Source organism: Pipra filicauda, unplaced genomic scaffold (genome assembly GCF_003945595.2).
Source record: "Pipra filicauda isolate LSUMZ 115617 unplaced genomic scaffold, ASM394559v2 scaffold55_size4083901_pilon, whole genome shotgun sequence".
Lineage (NCBI taxonomy): Eukaryota > Metazoa > Chordata > Aves > Passeriformes > Pipridae > Pipra > Pipra filicauda.
In genome coordinates, this window is record NW_024104709.1 from 1,609,308 (window position 1) to 1,629,793 (window position 20,486).

The 20,486-nt window shown below is 40.4% G+C and overlaps 1 protein-coding gene across 5 annotated transcripts in view; it reads left to right on the plus strand.

Annotated features, from left to right (window-relative positions):
* PHACTR2 (phosphatase and actin regulator 2) overlaps window positions 1–20,486 on the plus strand; it is a 138,846-nt gene that overhangs the window by 74,125 nt on the left and 44,235 nt on the right. For 4 of the 5 annotated variants that reach the window (XM_027751473.2, XM_027751476.2, XM_027751475.2 and 1 more), the window contains one exon: window positions 18,072–18,239. In XM_027751473.2, the coding sequence (XP_027607274.2) occupies window positions 18,072–18,239 (168 nt within the window). Of the gene's footprint in view, window positions 1–4,469; window positions 4,497–4,830; window positions 4,853–18,071; window positions 18,240–20,486 lie in introns of those variants that run through there. The other variant, XM_039387379.1, reaches the window with a different exon arrangement.

Consider the following 20,486-nt stretch of genomic DNA (forward strand, 5'->3'; position numbering starts at 1 on the left):
TTTCATTCTTAATAATTCAAAACTGGCTGTGCATTTCCTTCCCTGTAAATTCATTCAATGTGTCTGAGGATTACTGGTTTGTTTCTTGGAGTTTTATAGATCTATTGCTTTTCTGAAGGGAAGGAAGTGTTGGTTTTGGCACAGATGCTAAGAATATTCTTGTTCTGAAAATGTGAAGCAGTGTTCTAGTGCACTGCTAATCTGACCTCTTTTATGTTGATACAGAGAAGGGTGTAGTGGTTTTCTGCCCTACACATTATACCACCGTGCATGATTCTCCTATTCTCATGAATTGTTCAAGTGATTGATAGAAGGAAAATGTTAGTATTGATAATTAGTGTTAACAATCCATATGTGATTTAAAACAATTGCACTAATTGCAGACTAGTTCCTGTGCTTACATTCTTGAAGAAAAGTTTTAGAAGGCTAGTCTGACTCTTATAAGAAGACACCTAATTTAATTTCTTGGAAAAATGATGCTGTTATTGATTCTTACTTAAATATTGCTGCTTTTGACACATAAAAATAGGGTATGGAAAAAATACGTAAGGCCTGATGGTGAGACATGAATGAGACTGTGTCTGTGCAAGGGAGTGAACAATAAAGTAGACAACTAAGACTGTGGATAAAGCCAGCTTCCCGAGAGCCAGAACAAGGACCAAGCAGAAATAGTGTATACTTTAGTTGGAGGAGAAAGTAATGAGCCAGCGGGAAAGAGATGTTAACTACAAAGCATTGCAGAAATTATGTGACTATGACGCTCTGCTTTTAAAACCTTTTGTTGGACAATACTGTCATGTAACTGTGTTGTGTTACGGAGCGAACATGATTCTGAAGAGAGGAAGAAAGTTTTTGTTGGAAAAGCACAGGGGAATTCACATAAACCTGAAACTAAAAACACAAGTATCTTGGGCACTTACAGCAACACCTCTCTCTTAACTTCCCCCTGCACTTCTCCTCCTGCTACCAGAGGCAAGGGAGGAGAAGAGGAGGAGGGTATATTTCAGCCAGATCCAGCAAGACAAATGGCATGTTCCTGAAACATTTAATGCACCTGGAAACTCTGTAGCTTAGTTTGAAATGTATAATAAAAAATGTGTTGAAGAAAAAAAGTATTTAATGTCAGTATTGGATCTCTAGGACTGTGTATTTTTGAAGGAGAAGAAGATGAAAAAAGAGTGTACTTTTGTAGTTGACATCCGTGAATGATGAAAAAAATGTGAGAATACAGGTTTAGGCCACTAGAAGGTATCCAAAAGCTAAGTATTATTTTCAATACATTTTAAAACATTAACAGAAATTTGGGACTTATCAGGTTTCTCTAGTTATCAGGAGAAGCTGGACACAAAATTTGGTATCTAGCACTGCATGCTGTATCTATTGCATAGATCAGTTATTAGTTTGGAAATTACTGCAGTGGCTGAAAATGCACACCTTCCCTTGGACAGAAGTTACCCCACCTCAGCTCAACCCTGCTAAGGTGTGAGCCTTTCCCAGCCTTTCAGCACAAAATCGGCAAAATCTGTTGGCATGTAAGAATAAAGGCCACAGATAATCACTCTGGCATGTTCTGGAAGGGGCTTGTGTCTCCCAACTCTGAATTATTCCATGAGCATTAATCAACCCTGAAGATGGGTCTTGTGTGATAATTAAATATTGTTATTCCCCACCTTGCTACGGATGGAGCATGTCAGACCTGAAAGCCACAGACCAAGGACTTAAGGGAGCACAAATGATCGAAGTCAAACTCAGAATCTTTGTGTTTGTACCTTTCCACCAGCTGTCCTTAGGGGATCTATTTGTAGAGAAAACATTTCTCTCTCTATTGGTCAGCCTGCCATGCATTCAGGGTTTCCTCAGCCACAGAAGAGAAATATCACCAGAAGATGAGATGAACCAAAAAACCAGTTAAAATATTTTGTTAAGTGAGTTCACCATGGTAAAGGAATCAGCTGAAGACAGCTAGTGAGTTATCCCACAGCCACAGCAGTTTTTTTTTGTTTTTGCAGAGGAGCAGCCTCCTCAGCCCCTGTCTGCCTGTGGTTTAGCAGATAACATCATTACTGGTTAGCATATCTGGCAACCTGGTTTTTTCCCTCAAGGCTTGTTTTGGGAATGTATACCAGCAGGGCAGAACTGAGACCAGTGTCCATTTGTCAGCAGGGAGGTGTCTGGTGGCACAGATGAGGTTTTTTTAATCCTCTAAGAATTTATACATCCTCTGTATATATGGGCCCAGAGGTTTCTTCCTTTCAGTTTAATTTTTTTATTCTTTATGCAGGAAATTCCACATAAGATTGAGGGGAGAGGAAAGGAAGAACAGATGCAGTGCTGCTAATTAAATTAGGCATTTCCTAAAAGCAAAGACTAGGCAGTTCAGTCTCATTAAAAAATACCAGCATGGAGCCCATTCTTTCTGATTTGAGTGATTACTTGCACATCCAGATGTCAATGCAGGGGAAACTATAAATGTAGAGAGGTTTATTTTGTATTAGTTTGTGTATTTCTTTATAATTCAACCTTTGCAGCTACCATCTTTGGCTTTTTCTAATTTATTTTTTTAACATATGGAGTGGTAGAAGAAGCTTTGAGGCAAACCAAAAAATGTCCTTCTTTCAGGGTGATATAGAAGGACCATGTTTCGGGTGAGAGAGAAGGGAGGGAAATTGAGATAATGCTGACACTGTGCAAGAGATGACCCTTCAAGGAGATGGGTAGCAAAGTGAAAAGTCTTCTACGAGGACTTCCAGTACCCCTCTCTAGCCCAGTAGCTTGCTATGAGGTTAGGTGAGAAAGCCAACCATTAGTTTATCTCAATGCAATTATTGTTGGTATCATATTGGTGGCTTTTTTCTGACAAATTTACAGGTATGGGTTTTTTTTTTCTAACCCAAGAATTATGGCTGAGGTCCCACTGAGACAAACACGTATGTGTGGAGTCACATATACTTGCAAAAATTTTTAGTGTCAGATTATAGTTTATGTTATATTTTGCTGTAAATTTCTGTAGCACAAGAAAACTGTGACAATTTTTCAAAATATTTTCAAAATATTTGTTGTGTCAGAGAGAAGGCAGAGCTCTGGCAGTAGCAACTATTTGCAGTTAGAGTACATGAAGTCATTGGACATCAGAGAAGATGAGAGGTGGATCAATGCTCCCCAGAGCTCCCTGGTAGTAGAATAAAGTACATTTCGGGTCTGGGGTAGGTTGAGTCCCTTCAAGAGCAGGGACTTGCTCTGAGCCTCCCTAGTTCTGAGTAGGTGCCATAAGAAGTAAACAGGATCCTTCAGTTTTGTGGTATAGCCCTACACTTCCTTCAGTGGTTTGGTATTTGCCTGAAATGAGAGCCACCTGCATTCAAGTGCATGTCAGTGAAATTATTGATGAGAACTTTTCCTTGCAGAAAAACATACATAATGTTTTTTAGTTATAGTCCTTCCAGCATTTTCACTAATTACTCACCTGTTCCTACCAGCAGGTAGCTTTGTACTTATAAAAACAACATCCAGATACGCCCCAAAAAAGTACTATGACTTCGTATAAAATCAAGATTACATTCTTTTCAACAGCTTGACCAAAGCACACCAAGGAGGACAGTATTCTAGCACTATACATTTAGCTCTGGTTTTTAAGCTCTGGCTTGTTTTAGTTGTGAAATAGGTGAGTTTATTAAAACATTATGTGGAGTCAAAGGTCCTTTCTAAATCCAGCGTGTAGGGATGTGTACTCCAGAGTATTACAGTAATGAGGCACTTTTCCTCTGCACAAATAACAAGAGCCACTTAATATTTTGTGTTTGTGTTTTTCTGTTCTCATTTGCCTCCCTGGGGAGCAGGTGCTCAGCCCAGGATGCTGCCACTGCTGAGGCAGGGAACTGTGCATCCGGGTGAGCTCTACGCTCCTGCCAGGGGACATTCCTAGCCACTGGCTCCTGTTCTTATGCTGGTCCTTGCTCCAGCACTGGTCTGTGTAGAAGTGTGTAGTATTAGTGATAAACCATGGTATTTCTAGCACACGAGCAAATTAAGATATAGTCTTTTGTTTTGCTCTGAGCATGAAGAAAATGTACGTGCTGTAGTAATCCTTTTTTTATTTCCTTGCTATCCATTATTTTTTCTCCTTAGTTTTTCTCAAAGCTAAACTTCCCACAAAATTCAATTATACTTTAGAAGTCTGGGATGAGAGATAATTAAAAGTCCACTCAAACCTTTGCTTCCCAAGTGGTTTAAAAGACAGAAGTTTAAAGTTAGTGTAGAGGTTGACTGAAGTGGGAAGGCAGTGTTGGTAATGGAGCTGTTTGAATTGGAAGCTTTGAGGTGACATCAGAATGATCTTCATTCTCTTCAGAGCTGGTGTTACCAGAAATAGGATCACATTTCCCCTGGGACCTTGACATAATCCATGGACCTGTCCCTTTAGTTGACTGGTCCAGCATTGCTGAACCGCTTTGACAGGGGCTAATTTGCAGTGGATCACCAGCTGGATGCTTGGCCAGGTTGCTCCTCTTCATGCTGATGCCCATCCAAACACTACAAGGCAGCCTTGAAAATGCCAAGGCTGCTTATAGCCCTGTTGTTATGGGCTATATACATGTTCACAAACAGGACATTGAAGAGTTTTGGTTTAAGTGAAAATTCTTATACAACTGGTTCCCAGTGACCACTATGCCTAAATACATGAAATGTCATAAGGTTTATCAAAAAACTGAGTTAGATACATCTTGCATACCTATGCTGTTCAAGTTTAGTATGTTATTCCTAATCCTATACAGGAGTTTAAAAAAAAAGAGCCAGTTAACACTTGATTTAGTTTAATTTTATTCCTTCTAGAACAAGAAAATACTCAGTGAAGGTTAGTGTTTCTCTTCTAGCAATTTTTTTTAAACCTGAGTCAGGCTGTGCTGTTGTGCTTACCTACATTCCTTGTATTATGCTTTTGTATTATTATGCAGAAAATCTCCTACCAATTATGGAAATCTTCTGTTTTGCTTATTGTGTCCCCTATATGTTTCATCATGATTTCAGGTTTTTCCCTCGTATGAGCACAGCCAGTGAAAGGCAATGCCTGCCCAGGGCAAGGAGCTGTGGTGTAATGCACCAGTCCCTTTTTGGGTCTCTCCTGGGGTGAGAATTACTGCTCTCTCCCAGACTTCAGCATCCAGCTGGAGTGAAAAGTGAGCATAGGGTCTAAAAATGTTTAATAAGTGTGCCAAGTACTTGAATGTTAGCAAGAGTGGGAGGAAGGTTTAAGGGAAATTACAAACCTTTTTCAAGTCAAGAAAAATGACTGAACCCTTTATCACTTCTTTTCATTTACAAAATGTCAAAACTGCTCCCCTAAGCTTGGCAAAGTTACCATCATTTGTTTGTGAGCTGCTTGAAGGCACTCTTTGAAAGAATAATTATTAACCTTTGTTCAGTATGACAAGGAGAATTTTTCAGGAGGTATTTTCTGGGGGAGGTAAATTGGTGGGGATTGCAGGGGGGCACTCTGCTTCTTTGGTCGAGATTGGAGCTGAACAGGCTTCGAACCGTGATGTCAGAGTAGCACTGGCCTGTGCCTTGCAGAAGGGCACGGGGACTGAGTTTGACTCCTGTTTGCCTACCCATGGCTCCAATATTCCCTCTGCGCCCACCAGCATGCGGACAAGATCATCCATCATCTGTGAGATCTCTGCTTTCCTTTTCCTCCTCGGATCCCTGCAGCGATGCCATTTTGGGGGACGCTGAATGGAAAGAGCAGAGACCCAAGCAAGCCCTGGCTGCCAGGAATGGGCTGCCCACTTCTGGGCAAATCCTCAGAGAAAGACTCCTGTAGAAATATCACCAGTGGAAGCAGTGTTTGCTCGTTACTTTGTGGGAGACTATGTCCACACATTGATTCATTATTAAATAAGCATATAAATATCCCTTTGTCTCCCTTGTTGGGTGCATCAGTTGCTGTGCAAGTTGCAGAAGGCCTGGGATGAGAGGATGAGAAACAGTTGGGACAGGCAGAAACTGCCAGCAGGAATTTCTGAAGTATTCCTGTGGGCTTTCCTAAGAAATGCCTCGCTTTCCCAGGGACTGCTGGAAGCATGGGAGCACTCAGTCACATAATGTTCCCTCTCTAGGAAAACATTTGGTAGTAGTTTAAAAAAGAAAGCTTTACAGAGCTTAAATAATGCCAAAGATGAATTTGGTGAAAACTGATGCTGTACACACTTTACTTAGGAGAATTTTGAATTTCCAGTGCTGCTTGGAGTTGCTAGCAATAGTTCCAGGGCTTGCCAGTCATATTCAGGTTTTTTGCACCACCTTTTTTATTTTAATCAGGTTATTATATACTTTTAAGCACATGGCTAAATATTAAGCTTTTGTGTTCAATTCACCTGTATCAACATGGTCATGGCACTCATAAAAATACCACAGAATTTAGTAATCGTAAAGTTAATGAAATCCTAATAATTGCGAGAATGGCTTCAATTTCATTCAGTTTTAAAGTAATTCATGTCAGTGCTTACATTCGTAAACAGATTTGTATGCTGGCTTGTAGTTACTCAAGAGTCATATAGCCTGGTTTACCTCTAAAGTAAAAAGGAATAATAAAAAGATTTTTTTTAAATGAAAACTAAATTTTTTAAGGGTTTAAAGACAGTCTTAAAGGAAACACAAAATACAGTGAAGTGTGTCATTCCATACTGTGGGAGTGACCGATGTCAGCATTAATCCGGCTAAAATAGGCTAAAGTATTCTTGTTGTCTGTATTGGGTTTTGTACAAAGTAAACAAATCAATATATTGTCTGATTGACAATCAGCCTGAAAGCATCTTAATGGCAACTGGAAGGCTTAAAATTTCTCACTGGTCTACAGCGACTGCTAACTCTTAACTGTCCTTAGAACCACAATGGACGGCAGTGCAGTGGTGTGTGCTGGCATAACTGGGTGGTCTTGGATTTCCCCCATCATGCAAACAGGCATCTCCTCTGGCACCTTCTGAAACTCTTATTGTATGTGAACTCTTAAATGTGTGCTGAAGTACTGAATGAATATTGTTAGGCCCTGTGATAGTGTAGCACTGAAACACGTTGGTGGGGAGGAGATGGAGTCTGGTATTTTTTCTGTTGTTTATTGCTTTCCAGCTTAAGGGGTGTTCATCCAACTCCAGCTAAAGTGATTCGGTTTAAACTGGCACATAAAAGTTCAAGTTGGTGCTTTATTTTAGCCTACAGACAACAAAGATATATTTTATGATTGCTTAATGTCAGTGTCTGAATGAGAGAGGAAGTTAGGAAGGGACATGCAAACAAAATCAGAGAAACTTGTGGATAGCTAAAAAATTTTAAAAATGCAACAGCTGAGCAGGTGGCAATGAAAATCAGAAATCTGTTGTTCAAGCTGTTCTCTTCCATTTTATACTTAGAACTGAAGCAGGAATGGTCTTTCTGGTTTTTTTTGGTACTGCTCTTGTTACAAAGAGGTCTTGATCTATGGCCAGCCTTCTTAAGCAGCAGGATAATACAGTCATTCATTATTAATAGAAAGCAAGGAGAAGTAGGAACCTCAAATACAGTATGAAACAAGCAAGTGGGGAAATGAAGGTATCAATTATGTACCTGTCATGTTGATGATGCTCTTACAGAGTTGATGTTTTCCCCTAAGGAAAGAATCTGCTGGGAGAGCAGAGCGTATTCTCAGTGCCTTGTCTGATAACAAGATGACAACTCCCCATTGGAAGCCTCAACAAGCCCCTTTTTTATTAGCCCTTTTCCCTCCCAGGAGGACTTCAAGCTTTGGTTAGTCCTGGGCTGGTGCCTGGACCTAAAGGGAGAGTGCTGTTGGCTCTCTCACATGGAGGTGGGATCCTGGTTTCAAAGCCTACCTCCACAAGCATCTGCACCCTTGGGGTGCGCTGTGAACAGGCAGGCTCCAACACGGCATCCCAGTGCAGTGAGCTGAAGGGCAACAATTTTCTCGTTTGTAATTTGTTCCAACTAAAGTTTTTTGTTTACCAGTGCATCGCTTCCATAAACACTGATTCCATGGAAAAATTGAAGTCCAAAATATGTATGAATACAGCCTTCAAGCCTACATGAAGATGGTACTACAGTTCCACTGGGTTTTACTGTAGTGATTTGTGGTGCCATCAGCTTGCATGACAGAATTACTGTTTCTTGATTGTGTGGGAAAAGGACCACACTGGTTTTTAAAGTATAACTGAATCCCATCTTTGGGATTCACACAGACCTGTCCTTTTACTTGCCCCTGAGTGTCCAAGTTTAAATTGGCAAAGGAAGGGCAGCTAGGCCGACAAATATGTCAGCTTGTGCCTGATTTCCCCACCTAGTAAAGAACAAGATTCAGGGAATAAAGCAGCTGTTTGCAGTGTGGCTGGGGATAGAGAGAGCGATGAAACATGATGCGGAATAAGAGTCAGCTGCAACTTGGCAACTCCCATTTCCTCATAGCAAAGAAGATGACTTAGGTTGTATTCAGAATTGTGATATTGTAGGCATAGAATGATATGAATGACTTTTACAGGCTGTGGTTTTAGAGTTGGCAAATTGGCATTTTGACTGAGAGGAACTGTATGTAATCATTAATAGGTTCTTCTGAGCATTTTGGAGTTTTATTATTATTGTTTATCCAAGCTGGTATCTAGCAACAAAGACAAACATTTTAAAGACAGCTAAAAACTGAACTTAAAAATAAACAGTTTTCTCTACAAAGGCGGCAGAGTTAAAAGCCTGTACAAACATTTGCAATGACAGCAACAATCAGAAATTTGCTAGTTGGGTTTAAAAAGCCTTGACCTCCCTGGTGGGTTTCTGAGGCCAGCAAGGTCATAAACAGAGACTGTTTGCTTTGGGTTTGCCTTACACGCATTTGGACAAGTGAAATATGCTGTTTCCTGTACTAGAAAAAAGGTGTTGAAGTGGTGCCAGTACAGAAGAAAACGTTGCTCTTCAAAGGCAGCACAGTGAGCTCTGGACTGTCGCATCCCAGGGATTTAATTACATGACTGATCAAATTGCTCCTAAGGTTTTGGGTACATGAACATTCTGTTATTTGTAGATCAGAAGCTCCTTGTCATAGTACTTAAGAGCAGGGAAGCACTGGGATGGGAGTCCACAAAACCACACCTGCTTTCAGATGTGTAAACACAATGTTAATTGTGAAAGAGTTGGTTCAAGATAGTAATAATAAAGGTAAAAACGTGTAATGTTCATACAGAATTGTATTTAGCAAGGGTGCTGGGTAGTCTGGAATGAGATAGAGTGGGATAGGATGGAATGGGGAGATGTGTACCTCCTTCCCTTCCTGTTGAAGAGGAAAATAGCTGATGCTAGCACTTCACGTGGTCGTTGCTTTAGGACTGGATATGGTAAAGGGGTCGGAGCATCTTTTGCACCCACTGGTGGTGAGCTCGGGTAATCGCTTCCTAGCAGAAGTCTCCCTCTCTTCTCAGGCTTCTCTCTCACTCACTCCTGTTCTCTTCCTGCCCCAGCTCAGTGGCACACTATCCAGCCCAGTCTGGTCAGCAAATTCATTTGCCTGGTCCTCTGATGTCAGTAGTAGGACCTAACTCAGTTTTAAAAGCCCAGGCAAAAGGTGGTTTTTCTTTTGTCTCACTGTGGTGATAAGGTGCAGCCTTACAAATGGTTGCCAGCATGGTTGATGGTTCAGCTGATATTTCCACCATGGTGGTGTGAAAACACATGCTGAGATGACTGGAAGCCCACTTGTATGGGCAGCATCTCTATAAAGCTATACCTGCATGCTGCCTCCACCGGTAGTGGCAATGGCTTCTGGGGACATAGCCAGGGACCTTCAGGGAAATGCCTCCCATGTTTCCAGCTATATTGGAGGGGTGTCTGAAAGGCATCAGAGAAGGATCAGCAGCTGGGTCCTTTAGCCAGTGAATATATCATTACAGAACTTAATAAGATGCGTACATGCATCTTACTTTTACGTGAAATTACAAAATTATTAAAAAAAAAATTAAATAATTAAACTATAAATGGAAATACATACTATTTGACCTCCAAGGAGATATATCCTTTAATATTACAATATCCCTTAATAACAGAAGAAGTGTTCATTTTCAATGTTCAACTGTTCAAAGTAGTTTGGTTGCTTTTTTATTTATACTGCTTTTAGTTGTTTTTTGTACCACATCTGTTACTGTGCCTGGATTTTTTTTCCCCCTGTTTTTGTGGAGGAGTTGCTTTGACCTTTGGCCTGATGTTTCATATATCTGGAAAATGTAACTGTCTGGAAACTTTCCATTTGCTGCTTTTTGCTCAAGTATTGAGGTTGAGAAAAGAAGGAATAAACAGCCTGTATTAAACCCATGATCCCTTTCCCTCTGGTTGGGGCTGTGTTCAGGGTTACAGAGGAGGTAGCAAGAAGATTTTCAGCCAGATCACTTTCAAACTTCTGTAACAGAATGGCTGAGCATTTGCTTACTTCTGTAGAAAGCTAAAAGGATAGAAATTAACATTTCATTGAAGAGAAGGAAAAAGTTGTGTAGGTGTTCTAATAAGGACTGCATGATGCCAAAATCTAAATAATTAATTTACAAACACATGCTTTTGGGTATATTGCAGACATAAGGTAATGCCCTTAATTTTATTCAGACCTGAAGCGAATCCCTAATGTGTTCTGACTCAAAAAATAGATGAGAAGAGAGGTGGTATAACTGCAGTGCTTAATGTGCTGTAGAACCCACCCAGCTCGTGCCAGTGTAGGTGTAGCAGAAAAAAGCTCTGCGCAGGTTCCTGCATGAGAAGTGTAATTTAGTAAGGCTGGATAGCCCTGACTGGCTGTATTGCCTGTGGCATTTCCAGTGTCTCTACAGAGTGCTCTACAACCATAACTTCCCTTTTTTATTTTCTTTAGAATTAACCCAGTGGGAGTGAAAACTGTGAAGTAACTGTGCTGTGAAGTAACAGTGAAGCTGCAGGTTACAAGTGTGTTATCTGCATTTGGGTTGCATTAACAAGAGACAACATGTGGTAACTAATGTGATAGCCTGTAACTCGACAAACTGCCCAACTGCACTTAAGCTGATGTGGGTATTATATTAGGAAAAAAAAAAAAGAGCAACACTTAAGATAACTCCAAAGCAAAGAGTTTCTTTGTGCTTTACCCCAGTGATGCAGCAAGCATGTCTCAAGCCCTAAAGTTAACACTGTTTTAGGTCGTGTGTCTTGTGAAAGGTAATGGGAGGCCAAGGTAAGGTCCCCCCTTGCTTGCTGGGGATCAATGTCTTGCAGGGCATCCTGCCTAAGAGACAGATAGGTAAATAAGCTTTTCCAGGCCCTGAGCCAGTTAATTCCAGCTGTGCAGGTGAGAGAGTGAGAACTAGAATAAATGCATGATTGTTTGGGATTCTGGTCATATTCCTCCTCTGCACACTGTAGAAGAGGACAGTGTGACTGAGCATCCCTCTGAGCCACGTGGCTTTTTGTCTGAAACGTGGACCCCTGGGCATCCATGCTATTGCTTTCAGGAGAAGCACAGGTTTCCCTCATTCCCTTTTAAGTACCTTTTTATTAATTTTTTTTCAGAGCTTAGGTAGTGGCTCATCACAGGGGCAGAACAGAATATGGCCTTTTGAGATGAATTTTTCACCCTTGCAGTGTTTCACTTTCTGGAGCGAGGTAACATTTTGCTTGTGGAGATACAGGAGTTACAGGGTTTGGGCTCCCAAAGCCCTTTCTGGAATATTTGGCACTGCTGATCCAAGTATGACTCCAACAACCCAAAAGGCATTTGTGTGTGTATCCTTGTAGAAACCTGGAGATATGCAGGCAGTCATATTCATCCCTGCTGTAGTTTTTCCAGGAGGATTCCCTCTGGCTGTTTCAGGGCTAGCAGCAATCCTCCCTATGAAGTAGCCTCTATCCAGCCTCTTTAGCTCATTGCCAGCAGGAGGTCCAATTAACATTTTGCGATATTGTCAGTTCCATATGGAAACTACATTTCAGCTGCCTACATTTGAACTTCAGCTTTTTCCTTTCATTTAATTAAAACACAATCAAGTTAATTAGCTCATGACAGCTTCTCCAAAGTTAAACTCCAGATGTATGGCAAGGCACAAGCATGCAGATGCCAAGTCATTGTGCTGCTTGGAGGTAGATTATAGCTCTTCCATTTGCCAGTTTATCCACTGGGGATTAGCTGCACATTTTCCCTTCCAAGTAGATTTAAAAAAAAAACAAACCAAAACACAAAACCAAAAAAAACCCCAAACCACAAAACAAAAATGGGAAAAAGAAAAAAGACCCATCTTTCCATCTGTTTCTGGTCAGGAAAATAGATAGAACATTACAGAATTTGAGATCCATACTGAAAATGACATTTTTAGTGTCAGAATGACTTCTGATTTTTAATGACCGCATCAAACATTTTACCATGCAGTATCTTGAATTTTGCCAATAAGTTCCAAGAATAAGCAGCTTACCATACTCTCTAGCAAGTTGATGACTTATTGTTCTTGTTGCTAACTGGGGATAATATGCAGCTGCATAAACATGTTGATTTTGCTGGCATAAAACCCATGACTTCCAACTCTGTGCCCTTTGGCAAGACAGTATAGAATTTCATAGCACTGTAAGAAGAGGTTTTGAGGTCTCGATAAACCAAGATGACTTTTGCAGCGCATCCCTGCAAGGCAGCAAGGTGCACTGAAAGGAAGAGAAAAAAATAACTGTACTAGCTAACTGGTAGTTAATAAGCACAGAAATCAGATCCACATCCACACATAAGGTAGCTTTTAACTGGGGCCATGGCATCTTCTGTTGCATTTCTCAATTCATTTATGGTTAAATGTGGCAATACCCTGAGTCACCTGTATTCTAACAGGACAAAAAGGTTTTTCTCACACACTTCAAGGATAGTGTGGTGATACCATGGTACTACTGCAAGAGAACCAGTGCTAGTGAAAGTATTAGGTGCCAATGCTACCTTAGTGCCTTGATATCAGTGGAGCACTTGACTCTGTGCCTTTTTCCCTCTTGGTTGTATTGTCCAGCGCTGGGGAGGAGGAGGGGCTGGAGGCAGACCTTTCCTTCATCTGGCCATTCTACACCTTGCTGTATGACAAGGATCCAGAGCAGAATTGCAGTGCAGGCGGGTGAGCCTTGGGAGATGTGGGTGGGAGAAGGAAATGCAGCATGAAAGGTGCAGTACAGAGGGGAAAGAGAACTTGTAGCTCTGCTGGTACTGTCTTGTACTTAGCAACCCTGATGTGAGAAGAATCCCTTAAACGTATATCCCAGTGCTCCAGCAGGATTAGATCAGTTCTGTAGAAGGGTGCTGGTGAGTGGAAAGACAGAAGAAAGGAATACTTCTGAACAAATACTTCTGAGTAACTGTTCATAAGGTTTAATAGCATTACAATCCTGTAATACTTCTTTTTTAGTGTCAGATTCAAGTGAAGGGTAATACATTTCAACACTATTTATTCAGGAAGGGGGAAACCCCCAAGTCTTCCACCTACCCTGTGAATGCTCTAGGCAAAAGCGTGCTTTATTTTGTGGGCTCATCTAGGTTCAGGCACATGCCCGGCTGTGCAGCACTGTTGGGTCCATGGCTGGAATGTCCTGCTACCCTGGCTGCAACTGCAGAGCTTCTTTAGGCTGTCTGCCCAGTTCAGTCTCCAGCTCCTGCCCTGTGCAGCAGCTCCTCGCCCAACCATGACACTGCAAGTGTTTGTAGGACTATGCTGAAGACTCGATCACTAAAAAAGCTCAGATTTAAAATAACTTTTTAAAAAGGGAAAGGGGGAGGCCTTTTTGGTCTGGATCAGTCAGAGATCTACTTGCAATGAAGCCCAATGAACAGCTGTATTTTTACAACTGAAGGGATGGCATATTTTTTTAGGATCAGGAAGGAAAGTGCAGAGGAAGAAACTTCCCAGACTGCCTTCATCACCAGAACCACTCTGCTGTGAAATTTCAGTATAGGATGCTGTTTGCATACAGAAAAGCAGAGACTTCAGATAGTTTTAATGGCACCTGTACCTTCAGAGTCAGGGAGCATCTGATGAGAATTTTTCAGACTCCTAATAGCAAAACTTTTGACATACGCACCTAAATTCTGCCTTATTTCTTTTCTTCTATGTAGTCCTAAGTGTTTTTTACTGCAGGATCTGCAGAGTCTTTACGACAAGAATAATATAATTAAATTAATCATCTAACTTATGGCTCATGTGGCATGATTTGGCTTTTCGGCGTCTCCGTTACCATTGCTGTTGGTCTTTTACAACAAGATCTCCTCTTTGTGTTACATCAACATTCATGATTCATGGACTTCTTCTTATCCTTATGTACACGTTATGTCCTTCAGATGTAAAATCTTCACTTAGAGCAAAGGACTGGATAAACGATGTAGGTAGTATAGTCAAAAGTCCTAATGTCTAACTTAATAATGAAGTTTTAATGAAGGCAATGAAGGACTCATTGGCTTTTTGGAGATGGTGGGAAGAAGGAATGACTTCAAGACACTGTAAAAATAAAAGAATAACACAAGTGACCAGGTTCCTTGTGGTGGGAAGTTAAGATGTTTCTTTTCATCTCTATGAATATGTGTAACATTTATAATGATTAATAGAATGTGGGTAAGCCCTCTGAGGTGAAAAATACACTGCTTTATTCTTAAGTAGTACATGACCTATAAAGCAAATAGTGTAAATCTTAAACATTAGTTTCCTGCTGAATGTTTCAAAGAAGAAGAACAATAGCTTTTGTAAAGATTTTTCCATAAATGCTCTGAAATGTTATTGTTGAAATTGTGCGGTTTTTTCTAAGTAGTTTATTAATTGGTAAAATGTACTACCTTATGAATATATTTGTAATACATGTAATATATGTGCTTTTGAATATAAATAAGTTCTTTTTCCTGGAAATGTTACTTTATCTTACATTATTTCTGAAATCAGTCTGTGATACTTGGCTATGCTTATTCATCCTTGCTAGATACATATTTGTGTCCTTTTTTCAAATGAAGGAACTGCTACAAGGTGCCAGTAGATTAGTAAATTCCCAATTGTGAGCATTTGTTGAACTTGCTTTATAAATCAACTCCTCATCTTCTATTGTCAGAAGTAGTTAATGTTGAAGTCGGTTTTCAAAAGTTTCAGTCTTTCTGAGCAGAATTATTCCCCACGAGTTCCATATCTTAGCTCATTTGAAGCAGACAGATTTCTGTAGCTAGGGTCATTATTTTGGAGTTATGTTTTCAGCAGAAGGCAGAGCAGGGACTGGTACAAATCCGTATGTCTCTGTGGGGAGCTGTTGGAGCCCTAATCCTCCTCCATTTCTGCTGGTAGACACAGAAGAAAGAAATCTAGATGAGGCTTTTGTGGAAGTGGTTGCCTGCAATACACTGCACTCCATGACTCAGAAGGATTTGAAAATATTGGTGTTATAGTGTTGTAAGACTGTGCTGTCTATCACCGGGATGCAGGCTCTTCACACCGGTAGCCCAGCCTTTTTAAGCCATCGGAGGCAAGAACATGGGTTTCGTCCTGCTGCCTCAAGGGGTAGGTAGCCTCTCACTCTACTGAGCTGATAGACTGCTTCTGCCAGTGAGATAATGCTTGGCTGCTGTCCCAGGACAGAACTCTACAGCCAGCTGATCCTAGTCTCTTTTCTTCACCACTTCATTTCTGATTGTTTGGGTTTACTAGTGCGGATTTCACAGAGAAACCATGTCTGTCCGCATCCCTTAGCACCCACGGGAATCTTGACTGGGAGGGACCTCAGGAGGTCACTTGGTCCAGGCCCTCACTCAGAGCAGGACTGTTCCAAAGAGTAGGTGAGGTCAATCCCAGAAAGAGCTTTTGAGGCTTGCCTGGTTGAGCCTCCAAAGCCTTCCAGGACCTGTTCCAGTTCTGTACCACCCACCTCCTGGAAGTGTTTTTCTTACCTCTCACCTGACTCTTCCTGGTTGCAAGCTGTGGCCCTTGTTCCTTCTTATGTCAACTGGAATTGCTAGGATAAATTTTGCTCTCTTGTCTTTGTAAGTACCCTTCAAGTAAATGTACTTCTCCCTTAGATCGATAGTTTCCAGCAGAGGCTTCTGTATTCCACAGGGGACTGCACTCCATAGGCAGTGTCTGTAAGCCCAGACAAAAGTGCAATCCCTAATTTCAGGCAAGACATCCCTGCAGGGCTCCTTCTGGTGTCTTATGCTTCTCTCTTTCTACAGAGCTGCTCACTACCTTTGGTGTTCTCCTCATCCCTCACCTCTCGCCTGGCTTCTCAGGGTGTGTAGGGGGGCAGCTGGTTCATTTTAAGGGAGTTTTAGCTTAAACCGCCCTATAGATTGACTTGTTGTCTAGGGCACACAAGTGAGGAAGCTGGGATTTTGTACTCCTGCAAGGGGTAGACATAGCCGAGTCCTTAGCAAAATCTTGGTGGTTTACATTCAAAATCCACTTGCATGCCTTCCTTCTATCTTATCTCCGTGTTATGGACCAGAAAATACCCAAAGCTGGGTAAGAAAAGCTTTAAACCCTGTTGTATCTGACTAACAGTAATTTATCCTGGGAAAGTTTTCCATCTCTCAGGCAGTACAGAATTTGTTAAATTTTATGGCATAGCTTGTTCATATTTACTGATTTAAATGCTATTGTTGTCATACAAATTTATCTCTGATTTTAACTTCATAGACTTCAGTGAGGTTATGCAATGGATCTTTCTTCCCATACTTTGTTTCAAAACACTGGAAATAAAGTTCCTTGGACTCTGTTTGCATTACATCAGCTTTCTCATAGAAAAGATTTTTTTTTTTTTTTCTAGCATCCTGGATCAATCTAAAGCCTAGGACAAATATAGGACTCATTAAATGCCATTTGTCTGAGAAACAGAATTTGATTGCACCATGATGTTATGTGGCTGAATATATATCTTTTTAGCAGCTAGGACACAGGACCAGGATTCAGGAAGCCATTTGGCAAACACAGAATTAAGCACTTAGCAATTCTGTGCCTCATATTTTCCATCTGTAAAATGGGAACAGTGATACTTCTTTCTTTCAATAGAATTTCTGATTTAATGATCTATGATTATCATTACTACTGTTCAGAGTAGCATCAACTCTGTTCTGAATTGACTATAATTAGAATGTTTAGATGAATGAAAGCAATTACAGCGCCTGTATGCCACAAACAGTTAAGCCCATTATTAATTTAATGTCTGTGAGTAATTGCAGTTACTTCAGTGCTCACATGAGTAAAATTCAGCACATTTGAAGTCTTTGCAGGACTACAAGTGGAACACTCTAAGAAACCCTAGTTCTTAAATAGAAATAAATTATAGTAGATGTCTCAAAAATATCTAGGAAATTTATTTTAACTGTATGCTATGGCATATTGTGCAATGAGCCTTAATTTGGTTCACAAAACTTGATGTTACAGCCATTGATGATAAATATTGGCTTTCATATCAATCAGTATATTTTTGCAGAAAAGTAATCCTTCTTTAAATTCTATCTACAGTTCAAAAGCTTATTGTTAAATACGTTTTGTTAATAAGAAGCCTGACTCATGGCAGGCTGCACTGTGAATGACTGATTACCAGGGATATCGAACAGACCTGTTTCCATTCCACTGCCAGAACAGCTAACTTTAGAGCTTGTTTAAGAAAGGAATCGTTTCACTCAAAAAATAGTTTATGTTTTCACATTACAAGGGTTTTGTTTTCTGTGTGATGATAGCTAGTTATTCAACTTTACCAAGGATAGGGAGAAAGTCACCCAAATATATGTTGAAAGAAATTCTCCAGTAGTGATGGAAAACCCCAGGACTGTGCAAATGTGCCAGATGCGTATCACAAGAAGCAAGTTCTGGACAGCTGCAGTTGAGATGCTGAGAAGCAGTGAAGCCCAGGGCAAGCTGGGGTGGGGACTGGCTGGTGACCACAGGCTGAGATCAGATGCCCCTTGGCTCACTTCTGGAACAGGAAAAAAGCCACACAGATACACACACAGCTTGTTGCAATCTGACAGTGGAGGTGTTTAGTTTTTGGGTACCATTTTGTTTTCCATCCTTCAATTACCCTTACTTTTCTTCTTTATACAGTTGATGGTTTGGACAAGGCTTCAATTGCTAACTCAGAAGGACCAGCCCCAGGATCCCAAACTCCCCCCTTCAAGAGGAAGGGCAAACTCTCCAACATTGGCAAAATCTTTAAACCTTGGAAATGGCGGAAGAAGAAGACAAGTGACAAATTCAGAGAAACGTCAGCAGGTATGTCTATGGCCCTTTGGTGGCAAATAGTAGGAAATGCTATGATGGTTTTGCAGAGCTCTTTGAGCTTGTTAGGTGGCAGGGATTATTTAGGCATGATATTTTACATGTAGAAGAACAGTTTGATCCTTGGCAGTCTTACAAGAATGACACATTAATTCTTATAATACCAAGGCAAAATGTGTGTTCCTATTTCTTTTACAGAAGGAGGAAATTAAGCACAAAGAAATTAAGATCAGCTTTTTCAAAAGTGCCTCCTTAGTTACTTGCTAGTACTTAATTTGCTGGTCTTGTTTATGATGATGTGATCCCTCAAGATAGCAATTTGCTTTTAAACTGTGTGTGAGGTCACTTATGATTGTGTATGTGCTTCATGTGAGGCTGGAATTTAAAATGAAAAGTAGTTTGGATTGCATCCATCCTGCCTCAGATGGTAATTTCAGGGAGGAAAAAATTAGTTTTCCCTGTGTTTCTTGAGGAAATAGACCCAGGACCAATGGAGGCTGAGATGACGCGTTTACGTGGCAAGTTGCCCCTTGTTGCGTGCTTACTGACACAGGAGAAGAAACTTGCTTATTTGACTTGAGAGAGAAATGGGAAGACATCCATACAAAATAAAAATTCTACAGGATATCCTCTTCCTCAGACTGCTCCATCAGAGATGTATTTACATTACCAAACGGGGGCTGTGTGTATGTGTGTGTGCATCTTATATGCAGGAAGCCCATTTCCTGGCCTGAGACTGTGGGAGAGAGCATGATGATCCTCATTTATTGCCTATTCTCTTAACAGGGCTACAACTTGATAAGTCTGTATGCAGCTGAAAAATGAGTTTTCTTCTAAGACAGAATGTAGGCTGTTGGAAAGAACTCTTATAGCTTTCTCTGGGTTTTCAATAGGCTTTTTAAAATAGGTTCTTGCTACAGCCTTGCCAGGCCATGTACCTTAGAGTGCTTTTTGTCTTATGAGCAACTGAAAGATGTTCATAAACAGCAAATACCACAAAAATAAAAAAAATAATGGAAGTTTAGATGTTAGATGTTAGTATCTGTGCTGATGTGGGAACGATGGTTTGAATTTTTTTCCTTTATCAACATATTTTCCATGCTCCATCTCAGAAAGTCTGTTCTCTGGGCCCTGGTTGTATGCTTTTTGCCTAGAGGGCTTTCAAAATTAAGTAAAACTAAACAGAAAATGGTATCATCTCAAGGGTTTCTCTTCTCTGCAATGTTTTGTTGTTAAAGAAAGGAAAGCAGCAGTTTGTGTCTTGGCACAGAGTAGATGCCACTTCAAAGCTTCACTGCAAGAGTATATGCAGACAGGGAGCAGAAGGCAATTTTAGCTATTACTAGGTCAGAGAAAAATTAGTAAGTGGAATTATCTCAAGCTTCTCTTAGAAGAACAAAACTAAATACTGGAAAATATCCAGAATCTCACAGCATTCTTTGAGTCAGAGAACGGGTTTTAAGCCTGCCTGAGGTTTGTAGCTGCTGAGCATCACTAAGCAGACTCTTTTGAGGGGATGGGGAGGGAGGGAAGGAAATGTTTGAATGATGGTTGCTGGGTGTGCAGATGGTACAATACACTTAACTGTATAAATGTGAAATATATTGCCTAACCTAAAGTCTGTAATCATCAATAAATTATAACGATGAGTCCATGCTGGCTAAATAGCACCCAGTATAAGTTTCTAAGTTGACAGGCTACTCATTCCTCTTATACAGGAGCACATACTTTTGGCGACTTTGATTTAAATTAAAATTTTGCCTTTTTTGTCGTAGGAATTAAAATTATGATACTCATAGTGAATACTAGCATAATTTCTAATTTATTTTTTTTCCATGGGCCAAATAATATTTAAAATAAATTACCTTTTCAAGCTGAATTAATTGAGCTTAATCAGTTTAAATAAAAATACCACTCATGGCTAGCATTTTAGATGATGGAGGACTGGGGCTTAAGCTTCTTATCTGTTCACAATTTTTCTAATCCGTGAAATGGAGATAGTTATGTGTCAGGGTTGTTATGAAACCTACGTAATTTATAAAATGCTTTGAGGTCTTTCAGTAAAAGTATAAGGAGTTCATGTCTTTTAATGCCGATTGACATTTTCCTTGATAATTAATTCAATACAGTTGTTAATTCAGGGTTGTAGAACCAAAAAAAAAAATCCTGAAAACTAGAGAGACACATTGATGGGGGGGGATGTCTGATTCGATGTTCTTAAGCTTCATGGAAGAAGAATTA